Source organism: Haplochromis burtoni, unplaced genomic scaffold (assembly GCF_018398535.1).
Source record: "Haplochromis burtoni strain Fernald_Lab_line unplaced genomic scaffold, NCSU_Asbu1 Contig_371, whole genome shotgun sequence".
Taxonomy (NCBI): domain Eukaryota; kingdom Metazoa; phylum Chordata; class Actinopteri; order Cichliformes; family Cichlidae; genus Haplochromis; species Haplochromis burtoni.
In genome coordinates this window covers 537,999-562,175 of record NW_024582732.1, presented here as the reverse complement: position 1 = coordinate 562,175, position 24,177 = coordinate 537,999, and the positions used below count along the sequence as shown (strand labels likewise).

At 40.0% G+C, this 24,177-nt stretch overlaps 1 protein-coding gene across 1 annotated transcript in view; it reads left to right on the top strand.

The window, feature by feature from the left end:
- Positions 1-214: 214 nt before the first annotated feature.
- The window catches only part of khdrbs3 (KH domain containing, RNA binding, signal transduction associated 3), a 146,194-nt gene continuing 122,231 nt past the window's right edge, over positions 215-24,177 (top strand). The window contains exon 1 of the mRNA XM_005949963.3: positions 215-685. Within this exon, the coding sequence (XP_005950025.1) occupies positions 595-685 (91 nt within the window). The 5' untranslated portion in view covers positions 215-594. The remainder of the gene's footprint in view (positions 686-24,177) is intronic.

Here is a 24,177-nt window from a genome sequence, read left to right as displayed (position 1 = left end):
TTACATTGCACAGAACAAAACACACTCTTACTCTTGGAGTGTTTGCTTTAGTTGGGTGTTTCTCAATTGCCACTCTTCATGGTGATTTTATGATAATGATATGGTAATGGCGGGACTCAGCACCGCGGACAGCTCCCAAGTGTCGCTCCGCCCCCTTCCGCCCGCTACGTGAGCGCGCGGCGACCAATCACTGCCTCCGCCTCGGTTCAGCTCTGGATACAACAGAGGGAGCTTCAAAGAGCCCCTTCACCCACAGAGGAGAGGACCGCTCCGGGTGTAATGCGTAGCTGGGCTTTGCCTTCTGCTTGGATGGGATAAAACCTACCGTTCAAATTTAAACGCTCACTGTGTGTGTGCGCGCACGCGCGTGCGAAAGAGAGAGCGAGAGAGAGAGTGTGTGTGTGTTCCGCGAGGACTGGGAAATGCTCTTCTAGCGCGAGCGCGGATGACATTAGAGCCCGCGTTTTTTCCTCCCCCCACACAAATATTCCCAACTTGGAGCCTCCTGGACGCCGAGCAAGTTTTTGTTTTTATCTTTTCTTGAATTGCGTTTGAGCAGTGTAGCTGGAAGCCCAGAAAGCAGCGCAGGACAAGATGGGGAGCGAAAAGTACTTACCGGAGCTCATGGCAGAGAAGGACACGCTGGATCCGTCTTTTCAGCACTCCCTGCGGCTACTGGATCAAGGTAAGCGTCCCTGGATAAACACTGAAGTAAACACTTGAGCTGCGCGAAAAATGTTTAGTAAGAACTTTTAGTTTTTAACGTTTGGTCTCCAGGCTACACGACATCAGCAGTCCGCCCACTTTTGAGTTAAAAATAAGAGGTACTTACAAATTTCCCCTTGGTCACACTAGCACAGCGAGGTGCTTTTTAGCAACAGGGCTGTTTTTGCCAAGTTTTCATGCTCACACTGTGCTTTAGCCTCCAGTAGTGAATAAAATATGGCAGGAGAGACTAAACACTGCACCTTCAAACCTTTAAATTGGCCAAGCCTTGGCGTGAATGATGACATTTCAGCTCGTCTTAATTAGTTTGCAATTAGTGGATATGATATGTCATAAAGCCGGGGGAATGCCGGTAAAGTGAATATCTGAATATCCTATATATATTTTTTCTTTTTCTGATGGCATACCGTGAAATGCTAGCCTGCAGTTCGTGAAAGGAACGGAATGACATCTCAGTTTACAGGCTGCCCTCATCTCTATCCCCGTGCTGACATGTGTGAGCTGTGGTGCCAGCGCAGGAATAATCGCTCTTTATTCAGATAGAAGTGTTTCCCACTTTGAAGACACGGACGTGACTGAAATGGTGTGTGTGTGTGTGGATGGAGCGACAAAAGCGCTCGCATGCAGACGCTTTAATTAATCCGCTGCACAGGGTCCTGCTTTGAAGCTGTCGGGGTCCCCCTCCCTTTTTCTCTTGCAAACACTTTCTGGAGACTCCTGAGCTCTAAGGAGTGTGCTTTTACAGCAGCCAAGTGCATCCTTCAAGCAGCACTCACGGGCTTTGTTCGAGAGTCGAGCAGGCTGTTGGTGCCTTTACAGGTAACAGACGAGACAAGGAGCCCAGGTCTGTAAGCAGTCCTTCTGGGTTGTAACTAATTCTGTTGAATCCCAGCTCTTTTTATGCCGACAGCTGCGCCAGTTCTACTCGCTGTCTGCAAACTTGGGGGATCTCAGGGTTAAAAGGGTTCGCTGGGGCTCAGAGCAAAGCCAGGCACGAATCAAGTTTAATGGTGTTAAGATGCTGGAGTTTGCCATAGTTACAATCAGTTTACAGGTTATTTTGATCCCTGGTTGTTTGAGCCAATATAAAAGAACATGTAAAGTGATCTGAAAATGACAGGAAAAGGGAAATCAGGAAAGCAGTTAATGGGTGGGCCCTTAATTTAAAATAGGCTCTTTAATGTAATGTATGCAGGTGTTTAAAATGTACTTAATTATTTTGAGTTTTCCGTCTGTTTTGCACACCTAGTGAAGAGTATAGTTGTGCATACTTGTTTGAGCTTTCACTTTTGCGTCCAAATCTCTAAATTTGTGCTGTTGCCTTGGTTGTTTTAGTTGTGTTGAGGACAAAGATTGATTAGTGTAGATGTGCTTTGCGGCTCCCAGTGTTTGCGTGCGCGAGAACAGTGTAAAGATTGAGCTGCTAATGGGCCACTATGACTGAGATGATCATTGTTAATATTGTTCAAATGTGCTGCAGTGTGGGGGGGATATGAACACAAGCTGTCTCTTAACACACAATGTAAACACTTAGTTAAATATGGGTCCTTTATGCCAACATTTTCTGACTGTACGTACTATAAAGATTACTGTATTGAGGTTGTGTAATGGGTATCTAAATTAAAATTAGAGATGTCAAGGTCTTGACTCGTCCTTAAGTACGGCACATCGAAAATAAAGAACTTGGATGGGATTAACTTTAGGTTAACTAACTTTTCTTTAGGTCAGTTTGCTCAAATTCTTTTCGGAGTAAATCGTAATAAAAACATTGTGGTTTTATGTAAAAGTCAGGTGTGTTAAATATTCCATGTCCCGTTAACAGTCCAGTGAGTGTTGCACCTTGTTTTTCTACAAGGTTCTGCAAGGACAGAAGTGTACACAGAAAAATGAAGCAATTATACTTCTATTACACTCCTATACATGCTCCTAAATATTAAAAATATAGATAGCACAGTGTAAAGCACAAACTCTGTGACTGACTTTCTGTTTTAACAGGTTTTTGCACAATATTATAAATAAAACTATTCCACTGCCGCTGCTCTGTCTCACAGCCTACTGATGAAAGTGACTGGTTTAAAAGTGTGGCACATTCTTTACTGGAAGGTAGACAATGAAAAATGCAAGAGCCAAAAGGCTTTGATCTCCTTTTTTATATATAGTGAAATGTAAACAGAAGTGACTCTAGACTAACAGAGTAACTGTCCTCTGTTAGGTCTGTATATTTTGGAGGCCTCACAATATCAACCATTGGGTCTTATTTGAAAAAGCAGCATTTTTCATTGAGCTGATTCATGTACAGTAAGGTCAATTCATTCCACTCAGTAAGGCAGATAAGCCTTTGTTTCACTCAGCACTTTTGGTTATCAGCTCCTTTTCAGATCTAGGTTAGATTTTTTTTTTTCTAACAACACTCATTTCCCTTGCTGATAGAGGGAAGATGGCAGCACCGAATCCTTAATGCTAGTTGAAAGACACTTACCAGCCACCTCTGTGACAGACTCTCTCTTAAAGACCTTTATCCACATGGCAGGTCTTCTGTAGAGTTCTAGCAAATATTAGCCTCTTACCGGAATGGAATAAAAGTGAGTGAATACTTAAAGTATGGGCCAGGATATGCCAAAAAAGAAATAAAAAAAAAAGAGTGTGAAGTAAAATATTGTACAACAAGTTCTTAATGTAGTACTTCCAATAAAGTTAGTTGGCGATATTTCCGTCGAGGGCAAAGATTGCACTTGGACGCTGTCGCAGTGGCAGAATTAATCCGTGACATTTTATGAAGTAAGCGGTACTCTGCGGTGCACAAAATTTGGCCGAAACAGTCTGCCACAACTCCAAAACTGTAAATACTGTTATCTCTCTCTTACACAACAGATGGAACACGATGCGGCTTAATAGAGCACTTCTTCTGCCATCTTGCTGATGAGTTCTGGACTTGATTATGCAATTGGCAGGGGATGCAGGGAACAGAGCCGGAGTAACTGGAGTTACTGCGTGCACACGGCGAATATGAGATTACTCCAGGTCTGGAGAGACTTCCATTCAGGAAAAATTAGGGGGGCATTGTATTGGAAGCTTGGGGACGGGGCGGACTGCTTTGATAAGTTTGAGCCATTCGCAAAGCTCCTCTCCCGCAAAGAGCATATCTCTTCCCCCTGTGACAAGCCGCATACAGGCAGCATCAGGCTCTTGGAGCTGGAGGAATATCTTAAGCCAAAACAAGAGACAAGCAGGACTAACAGTCTGCCTGGAATGAAAAATCCTCAGCAGCATACTAATGAAGTGCTTCCAGGTACAAAAACACCTCATGTGGCAGGAAGTGCGTCTGTTATTAACATGAAATCACGACTGTAAAAAATTGTTATTTCCATTGTGAATTTAACTAGTTGTTTTGAGAGCAAAAGTTCATCCGGGATCTTAGAAACAATCTTAAATTTCACATTATTACTGGAATTCTACTTCGCTTCAATTCATATTTGATGTGATCCACTGTGTGCTTTGTTCCCCTTAGTGAACAAGGCTTTTATTGTTCTCTTCACTCAGTGGAGATGCAAATTGGAGAAATCTAGCAAGCCATGCTACCCGAGTGATGACATCAAAGCATCTAAGAAGTAATGTGCGGTAAAATAATAGATAAAGGTGGGACTGTTTGCTGAGTTGGGGGAAATGAATCTGCTTTAAGCCGTGTGTGTCTGCGCAGCGTGCAGAATGTTAGCAGAGCAGCAGCTCTGGTGCTCTGCGTGGGTCTGCACAGGAGGCGTTCAGGTGCAGTGTTCAGCTGTACATCACCTGCAGGTCTGGAAGCCTAGCTTACAGTCACTGTAGTAATGCACATAGAATACAGGAAAATAAATTTAGAGTGTAAAAATAAATTTTAGGAGCCACTGTCTTTCCATTAGAAAAGTTGCCAGACCCTGGTGACTATAAGGGGAGAAGGGACTTGATACAGTGTTGTACAGGATTCATGAAGTGCGATGCAATTGTTAATTCTTAATTTTGTGGTAGTGCAGAGAGACCAGCAGCTACAGTCCCTGTGCAAACAGGAGGAGAAAAAGGTGGGGGGCGTTGGGAAGCTTTTTCCAAAGGATTGCCACAGTTGATGGATCCAATGGATTTGGCATACATTTTAGACAGGAGGCCCTTCATCGTGCAACCATCCTATTTATCCGATCTTGGGACTGGCACTAGGCGTAGACTAGCTCTGAGGCTGGGTTTGTTTCCACCTGTTGTGACCGGGAATTCCCAGTGGATAGATGCAGCACAGGTCAGCTGAGGTCTGTTTAGCTTTGCTTGTTGTAGAAACCCTAGTTACAACAAGGTTAACATGTGAATATACACATATTAAAAGGTTAGGATTAATGAGACATTTTATAATTAAGTCTCGAGAATCAACAAATGGCCAAATCACATGACTGATTTAAGATGATGTAGCAGCAAGACACAGTCCCACTGACTCTCTGTTTCAACGTCAAAAGTGCAGACCTCTAATTATGGAAGAGTTTTCAAACCTAACTGTGCAGTTCTATGGATTTTATTGACAGTTTACCTTGCTTATGCTGTCTGTGTTGTGGACACGTCTAACTGTAATTAACACAGAAGCTTTTGAGCTATGTTATGATGTGAATGATACTATTAAACTATGTAAAAAAAAAAATGCCCTGAATGCTAAATGGACTGGTTCTTATATAGCGCTTTTCTACTCATCTGAGCACTCAAAGCGCTTAACACAACTTGTGCATTCACCCATTCACACAAGCACATTTTTCTAAGTGCTTTATAGCTAACATTCACACACATTCATACTCCGATGGATGCATCGGAGAGCAATTTGGGGTTAGTATCTTGCCCAAGGATATTTGGCATGCAGACTAGGGGAAGCCAGGAATCGAACCACCAACCTTCCGATCAGTAGATGACCTGCTCTACCACCTGAGCTGTAGCTAAATATAACATTTAGTGTTATATTTTAAATAATCTCAACAGATAATTTGGATTCTTGTATTTTTTTCAGTTTGATATTGCAAAGCACCATTTGCTACTGTTGGTGCTGCTCTCCCAAAGTGTATTAAAGTTATGGTTAGCACATATGATATGTTAATACATTTTATATTTGTTTAAACTCAGTCTGGGAACTCATCAGCTGCTTTGCCAAATTAGCAAAATTAGATAAGTTAAAGGCCACATGATGTCCAATAGGCCAGTTACCTGCTTGCAGCAAAGCCTGCTCAAATGTGATTGGTCAGGGCTATGGAAACTATAAAGCATGAGGTCCTAGAAATCCTCCCCTGTCTACAAATTCTACATATTAATAGTAATAATAATGGATATGAGTGCAAACTTCTTTACAAATGACCAGGCCTTGTCTTTTTAATAGCACAGCATCAACAAAGAAAAGGAATATTGGATGAACCTTTACTTACTTGTTTTTGATGGAGTAGAGAAAAGTGTTACAGATGGATGTCTTAAACCAAACACAAGCCATGAAAACAAAATTCAAAAAGAAAGTTACATAAAAGCATAGAGAAAAAAAGAGGACAACTTTAAAGACACATTATTGACAGTCTTGTTGATAATGCTTTTGGAAATGTAAGCTTTTTTTCTGCGTGTAGGTGTTACTCTACTCCTGATTAGCTCCTCGCTGTCAACTCATTTTGTTTGGCTCTAAAGTGAGGTGCTAGACTATGTGACGAAAATGCGAGAGATTCAAAGATTTTTCAGCTCTCGTTTGACGTTGCAGCCTCGATGCACACTGATGAGCTAAATATTAAAAGGAGGTAAAGCTGACAGCCTTGATCACCTTGGAGTTGTACCACCCACCGTGGCATTTTTGCAGTCCTCCACAATATCAGGCAGAGGATACAAACTTTTTGTGTACACCTTTGCTTATTAAAGATCATTGAAACAAAATTTGCTGTGCTTCAAAGGACAGACAGTCATGTTTTTGTGTGGGTTTCTAGTTGTAAACAAGTGTCTCCTTGCAGCAGATGTATTCTCTTTGTTCAGGATGTGTCTGCAGAGCTGCGTGCAGCCCGCTCTGAATCTTTCAGGACCTCTGGCCCAGTTTGGACATTGTAACCTCAGTCCCACACATAAGATGCTTTTTTTAATTGGATACTCCACAGCGGGAGCCTGGCACAATGTTTGGATTACATTAACAGCCTGAGCTAGCTTCCCCATCAAAAAAACCCCCTAACAGCAACAAACACACACACACACACACACACACACACACACACACACACACACACACACACACACACACACACACACAGAACATCTGCAAAAATGAGCAGGTGTGGGAAAGTAACCTTAATTCAGACATGATGCTCCTATTGTTAATTCATACATTTCCGTCTCATCAGAAGAACAGAGGGTATTTTTAGCCATGCTTGATTTTGTGTCCTGAGTGAGAGCAATCTGTGGGATACAATGCCCAAAGTGTGCAGAAATAAGCTTTGGCATAGGATCAAAGGCAGAGATATCATTTTGTTGGGGAAACAGTACTTGATAGTGATAATGATCTGCGGCTCTGCGGCGGGCCGACACGCTGAGCCACACAGCGAGGTGGAGGTGAAGGCGCAGCCACGGCACTGAATCTGTCTGAGGCCGTGACCTGACCGGTGATCTGACCCACAGATGTAGTGAACTCGCAAGTGAACTGTAAGTGAGCAGAAAAGCGGAGCTCCAGAAACTGGCTTTGCATGCAGACGAGTCTGCAGAGCGTTGCCGTGGCTGAGGGCTGTTTGCGGAGTGCCGTCTCCTGCTTCGCAGCAGCTCCCACTGGAATCCAGGGGTGAATTGTAGGCCAGGACGAATGCAGGCACACCCCGGCTATTTCCAAAATCCTGCTTGTTTGCAGGCGTGACGGATCACATATTTTCCTTGATTTCTCCGCTAATGTGAAATGCATGTTCTCGCTCATTAGGGCAGCAGTAATGAGCCGCTTCGAAGCTGCACCTGATAAGCTTTAATACAGTTAAAATGTAAAACCTGGAGTATGTTAATGTTACTCAAGTTATAGAGTCACACTGGTACATGTAAACAAACACAATCACTAGTTATCAATTAGAATGGTAAATAGACTGCATTCATAAAACACTTTTCTGAGTGCTCAAAGCATATTCTGTCCTTAGGTATGTCTATTGTATCCTTTTGAGGGGGTACTTATTTTAACAAGAAGACCCTTTACAAAGGTTGACATAGGGGTACCTATTCAGGTAATTTCTTGAGTTGGGTAGGTATGTATGTGGCCTTTCTAACTTTACTGACTCCTCAAAGCTTTATTTTGTATCTGAACCCACAATAGATTTGGGGAATACTTACCTAGCATGTACATCTTTGCCCTGTGAGAGGACAGGAGAACAAATCTTAAATTCTTAGAGAAATTTTTTTTGTCCTTTGGATGTTTCCTGGTGTTGTAAAGGATACATACTTTCACTTCTAGGTGCAAATATGTATCTTTTACTGCCTGGTAACATATATATGAACCTTTTGGACGTTTAAAACGGTGCACATAGTTACCTTAAGGTCCAATAATTATTCATGTCATTATTTTATTCAGTCAGTAATCATGTAGATTATTCCTGTAGGTACACAAATGGATTTTTCCTGCATCCTTTTCTCTGAGTGAGTATATGAAGTATGAGTGTGTGCAAGAAAATGTGTCCATTTTAGAATTCATAACAATACATATTTGCTTCACAATGCAACATTTCCATTAGCAACCTGCTGTTTTATAGATATATAAAACATATATATATATAGCTTCTTTGTTGCCTTCATGAGGAAGACTGATAGATGTTGATGCATTTTCATTAAGCCCATATTTATCAAGTTGTGTTTTTATTCTGTCACCTACTGATATATATGTGGAATTAGATTTTGTGTTCCAACGATGTAGGCGGATTTCTCCCTCTTTAAAGCTAGACTTTGTGAGTTTTGAAAGAAAAAAAAACAGCGTTTGACTAACAAATAAAAAAAACTCATAAGCAATAAAGCACACTCCTGTGGGAGGAACCTGACTACCAGAGAAAACCCAGCAGTCACCACCAATATTAAAGACAGATACAGAGTTAGATACTTCTTAGAACATATTAAATGTTTTTTATCTACTTTAAATTTAGTAAAACCTTAAAATCTAAAAGTAAAGTTAGTATTTTAACTTATTTGGCCCCACACAGACTGGTAGTAAACCTTAAAATCCTTAAAATGAGGCAAAATTTGCAAAGAAGTATGAATATATGTATATGTATCTGTTTTGGGCCTTCAACGTGGTCCACATAGTTAAGACCCAACTCTTTAGTATTAGTGTAGACAACTGTAGAGACAGAAATTGATTTTTACTGTGTCTCTATTTCCAAAAGTGTGTATTGTGTATGAATGGCTGTTAGAAAATGCATCCATTTTAAAATTCACAACAATACATATAAATGTATACTTCCCAATGTTACAATTCCATTAGCACCTTTTAATTCAAATGACTAAACTTTTCTGTATTATATGTTATATATATCTTCTTCTGGTAGAAGTTGATGTGTTTTTATTAAGCACATATTTACATAGTGCTTCGTTATTCTCAGCCACATACTGGTGTATGTGGAATTTAATTTTTCATTCCATACATGTGGGCGTATATTTTCTCTTTAAAGCTAGGCTTTGTGTGTTTTCAAAGGAGAAATAACACATTGTTGACTAACAAATACAAATCTCAAAGTGTAACTCATGAGCTATAGAGCACACTCCTACACAATTATAAATGAGTGTATCAGAGCTGCTTATTAGCTGTTTTTTATATGAGAAATAAAAACTATGAGAAACTTCTTATATTTAATAGTTTGCAATTCTCACAGCTCATGCAATTTTATTAAATTATTGCAATGTTCTTTTACAAATATGGTACAAATATGTGGCTTCTACTGCTTAAGGACACACACATGTATTTTTTATACATAAAAAATATACATATGTGTATATTGTAAATGGTTGCCTTAAGATTCATTCAACATATAGAGTAGAGGAGCTAGTGATTAAACCACCTGTGTTGCACAATAATATTAATAATAATTATTATGTATGTCCGCGGTTCCAAACCCCCAGGCGATGGAACGGTACTGAGTCGTTTGATACCCGAGTTGAGGCTCGGGTAGGGCTGGGCGATATGGCCTAAAATTCATATCGCATATAATTTGAAGCAAGTGCGGTAACAATATATATCGCGATATATTCTTTTCTTCTGTATAACGTATTTTCCACACTATAAGGCACACTTAAAATCCTTTAATTTTCTCAAAAATCGAGAGTGTGCCTTATGTATGAATTCTGGTTGTGCTTACTGACTTCGAACTGATTTTGGCGCGCAGAAATCTGTTAAAAAATGTTTTAGTGCAACTTTGGTAAGCTGCACTGCTTGATGGATTGTCACAGCATTACGGCTGCCGTAGTGAGGAGCTTCACGGAGTAATCTGGGTCCAAAACTCCGTCCCTTTAGGTCCCAAAGTCAAACGAACACTGAGAGTTACAAACGGTCTAAATTCCTTAATCTCTAATAAAATCATCAGCGTTGCTGCTTTACCAGGTGTAACAATTAAGTTTAACATCCATGCATCCATGAAAACAGAAGTTATTAAATTTAACGGAGTTATAGGTTAACTCATTCACTGCCATTGACGTCTATAGCCGTCAATGGCAGTGAATGAGTCAATGGGTTTAACTCATTCACTGCCAATGGCTGGCAGTGAATGAGTTAACAGGAAGTTAGCTCCCTAGTTTACACCTAAACATGACATACCATGTTCTGACTGAGAGATTTTTGAAACTAATTAAAACGTACAGCTCTGCTACCACTTCCAACATAAATGAAGAAAGAAAACCAAACAGCAGTGGCGTTTGCAGGGTTACTGAAGTTGGACTACCTGGTATATAATGTTGTGCTACGTGATCGCTAGCGACACAGCTATGTTAGCATAACATTAGCACAGTGAAGCTGGAGGATGAACACCAACTTTTTTTCCACTCGATAAAAGTTAACGTGAGGGATTCTGGTGGTTAGGGACAAATGCAATCGCATAGCAGGATGCTGTACACGGGCCAAACTTCAGTCAGAAGAACAACTGAGATCATTCATCCACAATACAAGGTTAGTTATTAATATACTGCAACAACATGGGAATAGAACAGATGCGAGAGAATTCAACATTAATGAATCAATGTTACGGAAGTGGAGGAAGCGCAGTTTTTGGCTTTCCCCATATTTCAAAAGTGCTTCATCTCTTTGCTATGACTGTCGCCCGCCATAATTTGTATATGATAATGGTTTTAGCCGCTGCGATGGTTTCAACCAAAACAGGTGCCGCTTGATGACATAATCAACATGCGCTATCGCGATAGAGCGGTATAGTCAAAATCTCTATCGTTGGCCAAATTTATATCGTTTCTATCGTATATCGTTTCTATCGCCCACCCCTAGGCTCGGGTGGGATTATCTTTATGTGATTGTCTTTATCGGTTTTTATCGTTATTTTTTTTAGCGTTTTTATCATTAACTCAGTTTCCCTGGGTCTTTTCCTGTGTGTTATGAATAAGTCTTCTTTTTTTTGGTACCAGTACTGGTTTTATTTTGTCTTTTTCTCCATGACTCCTTAATGACCGGTCCGTGAAAATATTGTCGGACATAAACTGGTCGGTGGCGCAAAAAAGGTTAGGGACCGCTGATATATGTCATTAAAGGCCTGGAAGAAAACCATGACAAATGTATGTAATGAAAATGGAATTGCTTAAAGTGATGAACCCAATGAGAAATGTCACTTATCTGTAGTTTCCTCTAGCTAAATGGGGCCTTTTAGTGGCTTTCAGCTCACTCTTTTGGTTTTACAATGTACCACATGTGTACCAATGTGCCAGTTATACTCCATATTCCATTTGCCATTTTCAGTATATGCCCATCATAAACTACCAGCTAGGTAAAAAGATAAATAAGAATTATTTATATTTATGTGCACTACAGAAACAAGACTGCAACTGATGTTAATGCCATGGTTGCTTGATGTGCACAATACAGTGTACGCTTAGCAAGTAATTCTCAAGTAAGTACTAAATACCATGAATATCAGAAAAAAAAGAGCCAAAATTATTTGGCTCCATAAACATAGCAACAATTTTGAGTAAGATGTATCTTCAATTTATAAAATCAAAGGTTTATTTGTTTAAACAATTATTTATTTAAGAAAAATATGCTTGGTAAAAACTAAATGTATAGTAAGCAAAAAACCTGTATTTGACCATGTAATATAACATTTTAAATTGTGCTTATATAACACGCAAAAGTCACCTGTAATCAGATTACTTAAAATGAGCATTTTTGGCATAAATATTTTTTTTGTAGTCTCATTTTTTTTAGTTGTGCACATTTTGTTCTTTTACTTTACTGGGGGGAAAGTTATAATTTTGTTTCTAACATTAACTAATGTACTAAAGAGCTTTATTTGTTTATTTTTTTGTTAATTTTGTTTTTAACCTCCTAAGACCCAAACTCTTCCACAGCATGCATTTTTAATTTCTCTTTGATATTTGGACATATTGGGGCCCAATGAATGTAAAAACAAAGAATTACCAGATTTTTTCTTTTTACCTTATTTTTGTTTTTATGAAAAATAAGAGCCACATATGAGGATATTTGTTTAAATGTTTGATAGAACAGCAGCAGTATAACATCCTAATAAGTGGATATCAGGCCCTTGTAGAGCAAAATTGAGTATTTTGGTCTAAATAACCCAAAATGTGATGTCCACATATGTGGACGCCAGGTCCTAGGAGGTTACAGCCGTTACCAATAGGCATCGTTTTAGCATCACTGTCCAATACTAAGAGCATTCCTGTTGTAGCTTATGGGCTGTGGCTTTTCTGGGCGCTTTTTTTGCTCATTCCACGCCACAGTGCTTAATAATTGCATGATTACTCTCCAGCTTTTGGCTCATTGGGCTCTCCTTGCACCTCTATCATTGTCCACACAATCTCATCACCATATTTCACAGAATACAGTCTCCACCTGGCGCAAAGCTTGCCGTGGGCTCAGTTTGTTGATTTAATGTTGAGACTGTCAAATTTCCATGTTGAACACGCTCCTCAGGTCTAAACGCTGCATTCATATTTCACATGCCACAGAAATGTGCGTTTTCCTCCTCGACCGGCTTGCATACCTTGCTGAGGGCCTGCCTCGAGCTGTCTACTAGGAAGGCTGTCCAAGAGGAGACTCAATTAAAGCGGACGGTCAGAGCTGCTTAAATAATGCAAAGCGCACTTGTTTAGGCAGCAGTATGCTGTAAGCAGATATTCCACCTCTATGGTTAGAAGATCATTCATAGGTGTGTGTTGCTAGGTCCTTGACAGCACTGGGTATGGTTTAAAATTTTAGATACAGGTATTGGTACAATAAAACTACTGTTTTCCCTGAAAAATTAATGTTTTTCCATGCAGTTTGGCTATTTGTAATATATTTTCAAAATTGTGCATAAACAAGACAATTAAACAAAATAATTAAACAAAAATTATTAAATTAATAAACAAAATAATGAAAGCTTAAAATGCTGAATTAATGTTGTATCTATATCAGATTTTCAGTGAATATTTATGTCGAAGAAGAAGAAGCAGTGTCCGTTATCGTAGCTTTGTCCAAATTCAGGAACCGCATCCTCCTGTGCCCGCATTTGTAGGCCGAAGACTCTGACAAATGCGCCCTTTATTTCCACAGATTTGAAGGATGGGTCGGGTGTATACTTCGTGGCCCAACCTATCCCAGAATTCATAGCGTGGCCCTGCTCAGTTTCCAACAATGGCGGCAGCTAGTTAGTTATAATATTACTCTTATTCTATCTGGGTCACAAAATAAACGTTTAACATATTTTCAGGCGAGAATGTAACTGTGTAAACCTCAAATATCTGCTCAGTTTATCAAGACAAGATCATTTTCAAACCCACCGCCGTCTTTCGCTACTCAGGTTAAACATAATATATAAGTCACTTAGCTCAGCGGTCCCCAAACCCCGGGCCTCGGACCGGTACCGGTCCGTGAGTCGTTTGGTACCGGGCCGCGAGAGTTGAGGCTCAGGTGTGAAATGTATAGTTTTCATGGTTTTTATCGGTTTTCAGCGCTATTTTGTTATCGTTTTTATCGTTAACTCGGTTTTCCTTGGTCTTTTCACGTGTGTTATGAATACTTTATTTTGTTGTATTTATCCGCGACACCTTAAAGGCCGGTCTATGAAAATATTGTCGGGCATAAACCGGTCCGTGGCGCAAAAAAGGTTGGAGACCGCTGACTTAGGTAACTTAAAAATGTTATTGTTTGGCTTTTTCAGTATTTTATTTGTTCCTGAGTAAATCGGTTTGGCTGAGACTAAAGTTATAGTTTTTACTAGAGATGGCACGATACCAGTTTTTTATGTCCGATACCGATACCGATATCATAAATTTGGATATCTGCCGATACCGATATGAATCCGATATAGTGTTTTTTAATCAACAAAACTGTTTTTTAAAATATCTTGCTGCATTTTGCAAGCTGCAAGTTCATACTCAAGTTTAAAACAACAACTACACTAAAGCTATTCTGTTATACCTGTATACAAAAAAAATATTTCATAGTTCAGCAATACTGATCAATCTAATAAACTTAGACCTACACCATCCTCCCTATTCTGGTATTTTAAAGAGTACTTAGCGTAAATATTAAGCAACCTAACTAATAGGGTTCCAACTCCCAGCAACAACAAAAATAAATAAATAAAAAATAGGGAACCACCCCTCACGCGCCACCTCATGATGCTTAATCGACGTAATCAACCTTAATTTGATGCAGTGTGAAAAAAAATGCACAGAAATCAATTATTTTTCAAGAAATATTAAATAGATTCAACATCTTTCTTCAACAAAATTGCAGACTGCACAGATGGTACCTTCCCAAAGGAAAAAGTACTATAGCTTACTAGGGTATATATATTAGACTTAATAGTCACTATATACAGTAATTGACTTCTATTCATTTTACATCAAATTAAAACTTTGGGTGTCAGATAATTATTTATTAAAAGCTAGACATTTTAAATGAGAATAAGAAAGAAAAGTATGTCTTTGTGCCCCCTTTTCCCGTTAATGCCCTATCGGCCCCCCTGGCTAAACTTTGCTAGATCCGCCCCTGCACAGTTACCAGCGTCAGCTACGTAGAAAAAGATCCTGGTAGAAAGTAATATTAAATAAATTCTAACAACAGCTTATCAAGCTTAAACGTGCTGCTGTTGTTCAGCCGCTGGTTTCCTCTTTCTGGCGCAAAGTGGACCAAAAACAAACAAGAGAGACTCGCGACAGAAAAGCCGATCAGCTGATCATTAGCAGTTTCACGATTGAAGTAGCAGCCGGAGAGCGAGAGGCAGTCGCTCGTTAAGCTTAACGCAGGAATGCTTTACAAAGATTCAGAGATGGACTTACACACTTGCTTTACTTCTCTCGGGGATAACTTTGTCGGAGATGAAATGCCAGGTTGCTAGCGAAGCTCCAAATGCTATCCAGACCACCGACAGGTCCCGCATGCCACAGCCACTCTATCACGTGATGCATACTGCTCCGACGTGCTAACGTTCTGAGGTGAGTTACGGCGTATGTGAGGTGCTTTCGTGATATTTAATGGATCGGATTACATTTTTTATTTTTCTCCGATATCCGATCCAGTAATTTAGGTCAGTATCGGACCGATACCGATACGTAATATCGGATCGGTCCATCTCTAGTTTTTACACAGCTGAACAAACGTCAAGCAGACAACTGATTATCAGAAGTGTGAGATGCTCGAGAATATACTCCAGTGTCCTGTTATATTTTAGATAGCAACAAGCAGACGGCTGCGTTTATTAAACTTCACCGAAACAATCGGCAAATTTCATTAAAATTTAATAAACTATCATCTTGTCTTTATTTTTAGTTAGCACATACCTTAAAAACTTAAAGCTGTAAGCTAATGATAGTTATATAAGAGCAGATGCTGCTGGTGCAATAAGCTGTATGTTTTACGTCCAATGGACGCGTGATGTGATTAGTCGACAAATTGCAAAAATAATCGGTGGCTAGTCGACTATCAAAATAATCGTTTGTGGCAGCCCTAGTACATATGCAGCAGCAACCATCATCCACACTCTGCTGCTACGTTGGAGCGTTAACTACACGGCTCCTTACACTGGATTCTTTTTATTTTCATATGTGCAGTCTTAGTATGATATAAATAGCTGATGTGATTAAAGATGCACTGATTCAATATTTGCATGAAATATTGGTCGGACGCAAACTGTTAGACTGCGTGTTAGTCTGTCATTGTCAGATAATATATGTCACAATTGAATATACAGTATCTGTTCAGTTCAGCAGCATGAGGAAAATGAACAGATTGTTTTACTTGCCATTTGTGTCATTTTCTTGCCTGCTCCACTCTGTGTGTGCGGGGTTCTACACTGAGAGCAGAAAAGGCGCACTACATTCAAATCACAGCAAAGTGCAGCAAAGACTCACAATGTGCTGAAATGAAGCACAAACCAAAAAATTAGGCGAGTATTGTAAATAGATTTTCATTTAATTTATCTTGCTCCCATTCTTGTGTATGATTTCACTGATATGTAAAATATTTAATGTTATAAAAAAAAATTGTATCGGTTCATGCCTTCTATCATGATTGGCTGTCCCCATCGTGCCAAGAGAAAATAAAGTGTTCATCTAGACCGGCCAGTTTAGATCTCTTATTGCAGAACTGATGAGGAGAAGCTCGTTTCATCACCTTAACAGTGCAGCCTAGATTTCAGCTTTCATACATCACATATATAGAGATCATTAATCAAAATTTTATTGGATGATAATGTGATCCACAGCGGTGTCCAAGACAGGACGCAGACAGACCAGGATTACATTGGATTAGTTTGAAAAGCAGTAGAAACTCCCAGACTGTATCAATCTGTTTGCTGCGCCTGAGGCTGAGAGACAAAGAGGGATGGGGATATAAAAGAAGGAGAGGGTTGGCAGGGCTGTAGAGAAAGTAAGAGCCTCTTTCCCCTGGGGAAAGGTTATTTGTAAGGGGATTGTACCAAAGTCACTTACAAAAGGCAAAATGCAATCTGGTGGGGGTGGTGAGTGCAATGAAATGGGAGTGGGAATAGAAAAAAACGTAGTTATGATATAGAGTGCTGCTGTTGATGTGTTAGTGATAAAATACAATTTTTTTAAAAAGTCCACGTCCACTGTTGTTGACTCATCATATCTCATCTTCTCCATCTGAAATACAGTTTTAAAAGCTTAAAAGGGTGGCACTGCGCATCCCCAACAAAATCTTTTGTCGTTACTGATACGATGAAAGATAAGTGTGATTTCCCACTCCCTCAAAGGACCGGTGTGCTGCAAAGTCATCGTTTATTCATTTTTGACGCTATGGAAGCTGTGCAAACACATTCTGCACGCTCGGAAACATCCTTTTATCGCGTGAGTGTTTTATTTTACTTTGAGATGCACTTGAGAATCAGATATATTTTCAGCCCAGTTTTTTCTTTTGCACTAAACTGCTCTATTATAGTTTATGTTTAACTTTGGAGCTTTTTTTCTCCCCTTTTTTTCTTTTTTTTGAACTTGCAGGAGCTCTTTCTATGCCCCTGCCTCACCTTGATCTCCCCACGACAGCCACTGCTTCCCTTTCTCACTCTATTCTTTATTTATGTCGTTTTGTGTGGTTGGCACCTCTATAGAGAGGATTGCACTGGATTAGCTTCTCCGCCTTCCCAACTGATCCGATCCATTTTGTGTAATCCAACTCAATTTAATTATGTTTATCGTTCCACCTCGCTGGTGCCGAGAAGCAGCAGCACACCTCTACCAAGATAAGCCTGGGGACCTTGTGCCTCTTTGCTGGCAGAGCATCTGCCTGAGCCTGTTGCTTTATAAACAGATGGTGTAAGTCACCTACACTCTCAGTAAATAATGTGTTAGGCACAATATTATGTTTTCAAGCACCGCTCAAACATCAGTGTGACATGGAAAAAATATCCGAGGCTGAAGATCATAACCCAATTTTTGATGTCGCTTGTAGAGAATTTGTACAGTTTAGCACCGTCTCCACCCTCTTGATAGTGAGAGAGTTAATATGCCCACTATACAGTCTTCCTTATTACTTTTGCAAGTCTAATCCTCAGCATGGAATTTCAAAGGCTCACAACCAAAGCCTAAAAAATGGCTCAAGGGCTCACAAATAGCCTGACCACATTGAAAATACAACTCAGCATGTGGCAATTGTGCGGTAAATCTTTGTTGCGACATGTCCTTTGGCTTCTCATGGCACAATTTCTGCGTGGGTGAGAAATACCTCTATTATGTTTTTCTTCGAGGGAGAGGACCCAAAGCAAACTTAGAGCAGACAGGCAGATGAAAATGAACAAAAAGACTACTTTTGATGTAGAGGCGGTCTCAAAGAAAAGACAGCTGGAGATCCAGAGTCTTGTACTACGGAGCAGGATTTCAGGCTTAGTGGGGTAACCTCAGGTTTACCCAAGGCTTTTTCAGGGTTGTGAAGGTGGTTCTTCTTATTGGGGTGCATCGCTGTAGTAACTCAAACTGAAGCCATAACCTGCTCTGCAGCAGAAAATTAGCATTACCATACCCGTGGAGTTCAATGTGCACATTCTAAAAGAATCTATAGTTTGTGGGGACTAGACTAAAGTCTTTAAAAAATTTTTAATAATACTAATAAGAAATGTAGCTTTCTAGGAGCAACTTTGCTTCTGCGATACCCCCCCCCCCTCCGTTGGACACAAACTATGTTAGAGCATTTTTTTTGTTCTGTAAGCCTTAATATAGCGAAGGCTGTCTTATAATGGGGTGTGCGCGAGAAGTTGATTAGACGAGTAGACGACTAATTTTAGCTATTGTCACTAGTAAGTACCACATGTACTAGTTATTTAATCGAATTGTTAATATTTTTAATGACGCTCAATGCTGGTAAATGTTCGTAATATGGTTGTTATGCAGCCATCCGCCACTAGGGGGGGCTGTAGCCACAATATTATTGTAGCAAAATGCCAGAAGTTTGTTAATCTAGGCATGATCTTTTTGCTAGCCCTATTATTGTTAATTACTTGGATACTCAGTGGATACAATGAGTTTCCTCTGAAGGGTTGCTGGCATCTTCCTTAGAGATAGGGTGGGGAGTTTAGTGATTTGGGAAGGGCTCAGAGTAGACCTACTACTCCTCCACATTGAAAGGAGCCAGCCGAGGTGGTCATGCCCTGGGTGAGGTGTTTCAGGCTTGTCCTGCTGGAAGGAGGCCCTGGGGTAGACCCTTTAGACTCTGGAAAGATTATGTGCAGATGTGTCTGGGGAGAGGGATGTCTGGGCTTCTCTGGTTTGGGTGCCAATCCTGCCACGGCCCAGATAAGCAGAAGAGGATGGATAAATGATTTATTGTTTTCTTTTCCTTTTAGACATGAATAGTAGAATGGCACAATCATCACACTTTTCAATCACAATTTTTCGTTTCTTGGGTGTTAATTTGTCATGTTTTAATAATATGTGTACATCTTTTGTAGTAACATATTTTTATATCATATTTAAAATTAGCTTATTTAAATTAAGTTACTTTTTTATTCTTCTTTGTTGTCTGTTTGGAGTATAATGTTCACGATGTACGATGCCAAGTGCCACACAGTTAAGCGCAATTAAATTATTTATTTTTAAAGGATGTGATTAGGGGTGGGTTTTGATAATCGATTTATCGATTAAAATCGATTCTGGCTTGGATAACGTGATATCGATTCATTAAAATCCTGAATCGATTTTTTAATATAAATTTATTTTGCACGAAATGCCAGAATCTCAGTTTCAACAACCACCAAACAGCTTAAACAGTAAATGAGAGCAGGAACATGGATTCTGCATAAGGACATAAACACAAAGCGCAGACCCGCGGATCAGAATCAGTGAGATGTCGCCTTTCTCACCCGATGGCACGGACACGGTCGGGGCTGAAAGCCGACAGCTCGCTGATTCTGATGTTTCGGCGGGTCCGCGCTTTGTGTTTACGCCCTTTTTGCGCTGATTCTAAAGCTGTTAGTTTGATCTCTCTCCAAACAATACTGACCGAACCAGCAGCAAAAGAAGATCCAAACTACGCTTCACATAAACATCGTCATGGACTCCCTCTGACTTTTGCTGTTTTGCTTCCACCACAATAAAATCACACTTCATTCACAGCTCTCTCTCTCTCTCTGTACTTCAAGAACAGTTTCCCGTCTAAAAATCTGTTTTCTGCATTATTCGCTTGCTTGTTACGCACAAGTCTACCGTTGTTCACAGCGCTGTCGGCCGACGGTTTTTTTTCCTTTTACTTACTTCCGAAAAGAAAACCTAATTTCTGCCGTTCAATACTGAACAAATTTAAACTTTTTAAAATTATACAAAATGCAAAACGCTTAGCCGTGTCTCTAATAAAACCGCTGTAACTTCAGAGGTAATGTTCATATTAATGGTTTTCTTTCGTTTTTGATGTACTGCAGAATATTTTTATAAAACCCCAGGCCAGGAAAATCACCTTCATGTTTTTCTGTGTTTTATCTTCAGCTACTTTGACACAAAGCATCTGCTGTGATGCTCACACCTTTGATAAAGTCTGGAAAGTGTCAGCTTCCTTTTTATAGATACAAAAACATGTAAATGTACTGATCTGAATTATAATATTTCTGACTGTCTGAGGCAAAATTTCCCAGATTCAAATCGAATTGAATCGAATCGTGGATCGAATCGATTCGGGACCTTGTGAATCGGAATCAAATCGATTCTAGAAATCAGTGACGATACCCAGCCATAGATGTGATTAAAGCTTTCAAGTGCCTTTGTTTCGAGAGTTTTTAACATTGTCCATTAACCGGGTCTCAAATTTAACATCTGATTGTTGTTAGTTTTAGACTATTCCCTTGTTAAGTTGAAATTAGTCACCAGGAACATCCTTTGTCTTACAGCATGTCTTATAGGATCTAACAGATAATGATAGACAGATGTACTCTTGCTACAGGGCAGTGATACTAAAAGGTCTGTTGACTGACACGGTCCTCTTTTTTTGGTCAGCTTTCTGCTGTGGCTTTTTTTTGTCTCAATGACCAGTCAAAGTGCACATAATTTCGTAAAGCACCTTTTAATTCAACAGACCTACATACAGCACAATTATATCACATACATTCATGTTAGTGAAGACAGCAAAAGAAACGAAAAAACGAGCCAAGGAGGCACAGAAGACACCTAGGCTGTGGTTGGATAATCAGTTTAGTTTGGGAAGGTTCCTAACTGAATGATGTCCAGAAATTTCTGCATGATTTTACTTTGGAGATGCTGAAAGCTTTAACAAAGGGAGCGGGAAGGCAGCGGGATGCGAGAATATGAGCGGACAGCAGGCTGAGCAACATGTTTTATTTATTAACATTTCATTTCATAAATGTGACTGGTAGCCTTTCTTTTTTTAAATTTAAATTCCAGCCTCTGTAAATTTGTCTTTAGGTTGTCCACTTTCATGCAACATGCGCACAGTTTTATTATTTTCAAATGACTCACCTGGTTTCATCGTTGCTATTACTACTTCCTCCCTTTGTTTCCCTGATTACTCACCCAGCATACAGCGCACAGCCATGCTTCCATTTGCTCCGCACCCTTTCTAGCGTGCTCCCGCACCTTCATGTGTGTCCTCATGCCAGTTTTTTTTTGTTTTTTGGATCACAGTTTTTGCCTTTCATGTAAGTTTGGCCTGATGTACTTTTCAGACTGTTTTTGGATTCTGTCTCTTCCCTGCCGCTTGTAGTTTGGACACATCTGCTGTCACATATTTGGTGCCGTCTTGGTGTCATCAGATTCCCCGAGCACTCATTTCACCAAGTCCTCCTTCGCATCTTTCCTCAAACTCGTGACGTTTTCAGTCAAAAGGTAGAAAAAGGGATTGGTAAAAAACATGGGAGGGATTTTCTTTTTCTTTTAACCCTTCAGCTGGATTCTAGAGAACGTGTACATGAGAGAGGTGAACAATAAATAAAACAGAAACCACAATTTGACAAACAAGAGGCCAACACTGGGACATTCTCCAGTTCTGTGTGGCAGTGTTAATGCAGTGGACTTTACTAGGCAGCAGAAGTTATCACCCACCAACTGTGAGAAAAAATAAAAGTCTAGGCTCTGCTCTGATGTCTACAATACTTCTGTCGTCTGCACCACAGGCTGGTTCAGTGTTGCAGAATGAATCTGTTACTGAAATATACAACATGTGTCAGGAGTAAAGCAAACATTGTATGCAGTGTAGGATAATGCACATCCAATTAGGATCAAATATAATAAACAGGACTAGAAAACATCCTTACAGAAAACATCCCTACATTTAAGCATTGTTTTGATGTCACACACAGAGGCGACCTGCTTCCAAGCATCATCCTTTAAGTAACTATTAAACATCATTAATCTTGTTTGTCGCGTTAAGTATTAAATGCCCCGCTCATCTTTTGACAGCAGAAAAAACAGAAAAAGAAAGAAAACAGGGCGGGCTTTGGTGGAACATGAATCTTTAATGAGCGAGGGTGGTGGAGATATCAGTAAATGAAAGTTAAGTGCATTTTCTGGGTTTTTGGAGCAGGAGAAGTTATCCTGTAATGCACTAGGAGAGGAGGAGGAAGAGGAGGGGAGATGGATGCTCATTTACCACCTGTGCCAGGAGACCTTTCCTCGTGTCCTGCCGGGCTGCTGGCTTCGCTGTGTCTCCCATCTCTATTTTAAGAGCTTGATATTACAGCCTAATTGTGTTCAGAGTTTTTTCAGGGGCATCTCTCCTCTGTTTCTTGTGTCCCTTTTTCTCCTGTCACATAGCATGCCAACAAAATCATTAAAAATAGAAGGCACCATTTGTAATTTGTGTTTTTTTAGGATGGTTGCTTTTAAACATGAATTATCTCGTTCTCATTAATACAGCGTTGAGAACAGATGCAGCGTGCTTTTCAGTCAGCCTGTTAACATGTCACTGCTGTTCCAGCTGGCTGTAAATCATTCATTAAGTCTAAGCAATAGAAAAGCCACAAACAAGGGGTCAAATTAGGGTATATGACCCTCATAACCAGCCCAGTTTTCCACTCTCGCCTTGGTAATGAAAAGATTGTGCTGGTTCTTCGGCACTCCAGCGGATGGTTCCTTCATTGTGCCATCTGGCAGTGCTTCTTGGTAAAGTTTGACCCCAGCATTTGCCCAGTAAGAGGCTTGTTAAAGTCTGCCCTGGGAGTTGATCTCTGTCTGTCTGCTTGTTAAATTTCTGTCGGCGGCCATCATTAGTCAACATGAAAAAGGGTTGGCACTTATATAGACTGGTATATATATTTATATTTATATGTATGAGCAAAATGAGTTAATTATACAAACCTTTATATAACATTTATATAGGCTATATAGGCACATATAATAGAAGAACTGAATAATACTTGGCGAAATATAAATATAATAAAAATAATGCTGCTTGTGTCCTGCAGAGTTCTTGTTCTGGGCATTTTCTACAAAAAAATGACCAATTTTGTGCAACATATTAAACCTTTAAACAACAGATTCTTAAAAATGTAACTCATGGTGTCATGGTGGCAATTCATTGGTGTTATTCAGTTCTGGACAAATATAGCCAATCACGTTATGACTGTGGGGGTGTTCATGTATTGGCTTACTGATAGATTTTAAATCTGAGCAATACTGGTTATAATTGATCAGCCATAATGGTATGCCTAATATTGTGTTGCTCCCCCCTTTGCTGACCCTGCAGTTCAGCTCGTCAGATGTTAGATTGGCTTCAGATCTATGGAATCTGCAGGCCAATCAACACCTCATTTTCATTGTTGTGCTCCTCAAACCACATTTTGCTCTTAAAAAATGCTTCAGGGTCAGGTCATCAAATCATCACAATTTGGCCCTTTGGTCAAACTCGCTCAAATCCTCATGCCTGCCCATTTATCCTGTTTCTAACATTAACTTTGAGGACAACATGTTCATTTCCTCGCTAATGTGTCTCTCCCACTAACAGGTGCCACAATAAAGCGATAATCAGTGTTATTGACTTCACCTGTAAGTGGTCATTATCTTATGCCTGAGCTGTGAATTGTCTGCATACTAAGGCTACGTTCACACTGCAGGCGAAAGCGCATCAAAACCGACTTTTTTGACCCTATGCGACCCATATCCAATCATGGTATGACAGTGTGAACGTAGCCTTATTTCTTCCAGTAAACCATGCTGACCCTGGCACACTGTCCAGGTGTGGTTGCATGGTGAGTCAAGCAGTGTCCAGGTCACTTGTACTCACTGTCCAGTTGTGTCACTCATAATGGTGACAAGCAACAGGATTGACTAGAGTCGCCTTGGTTGCTTTTTGCAAACCCCCCC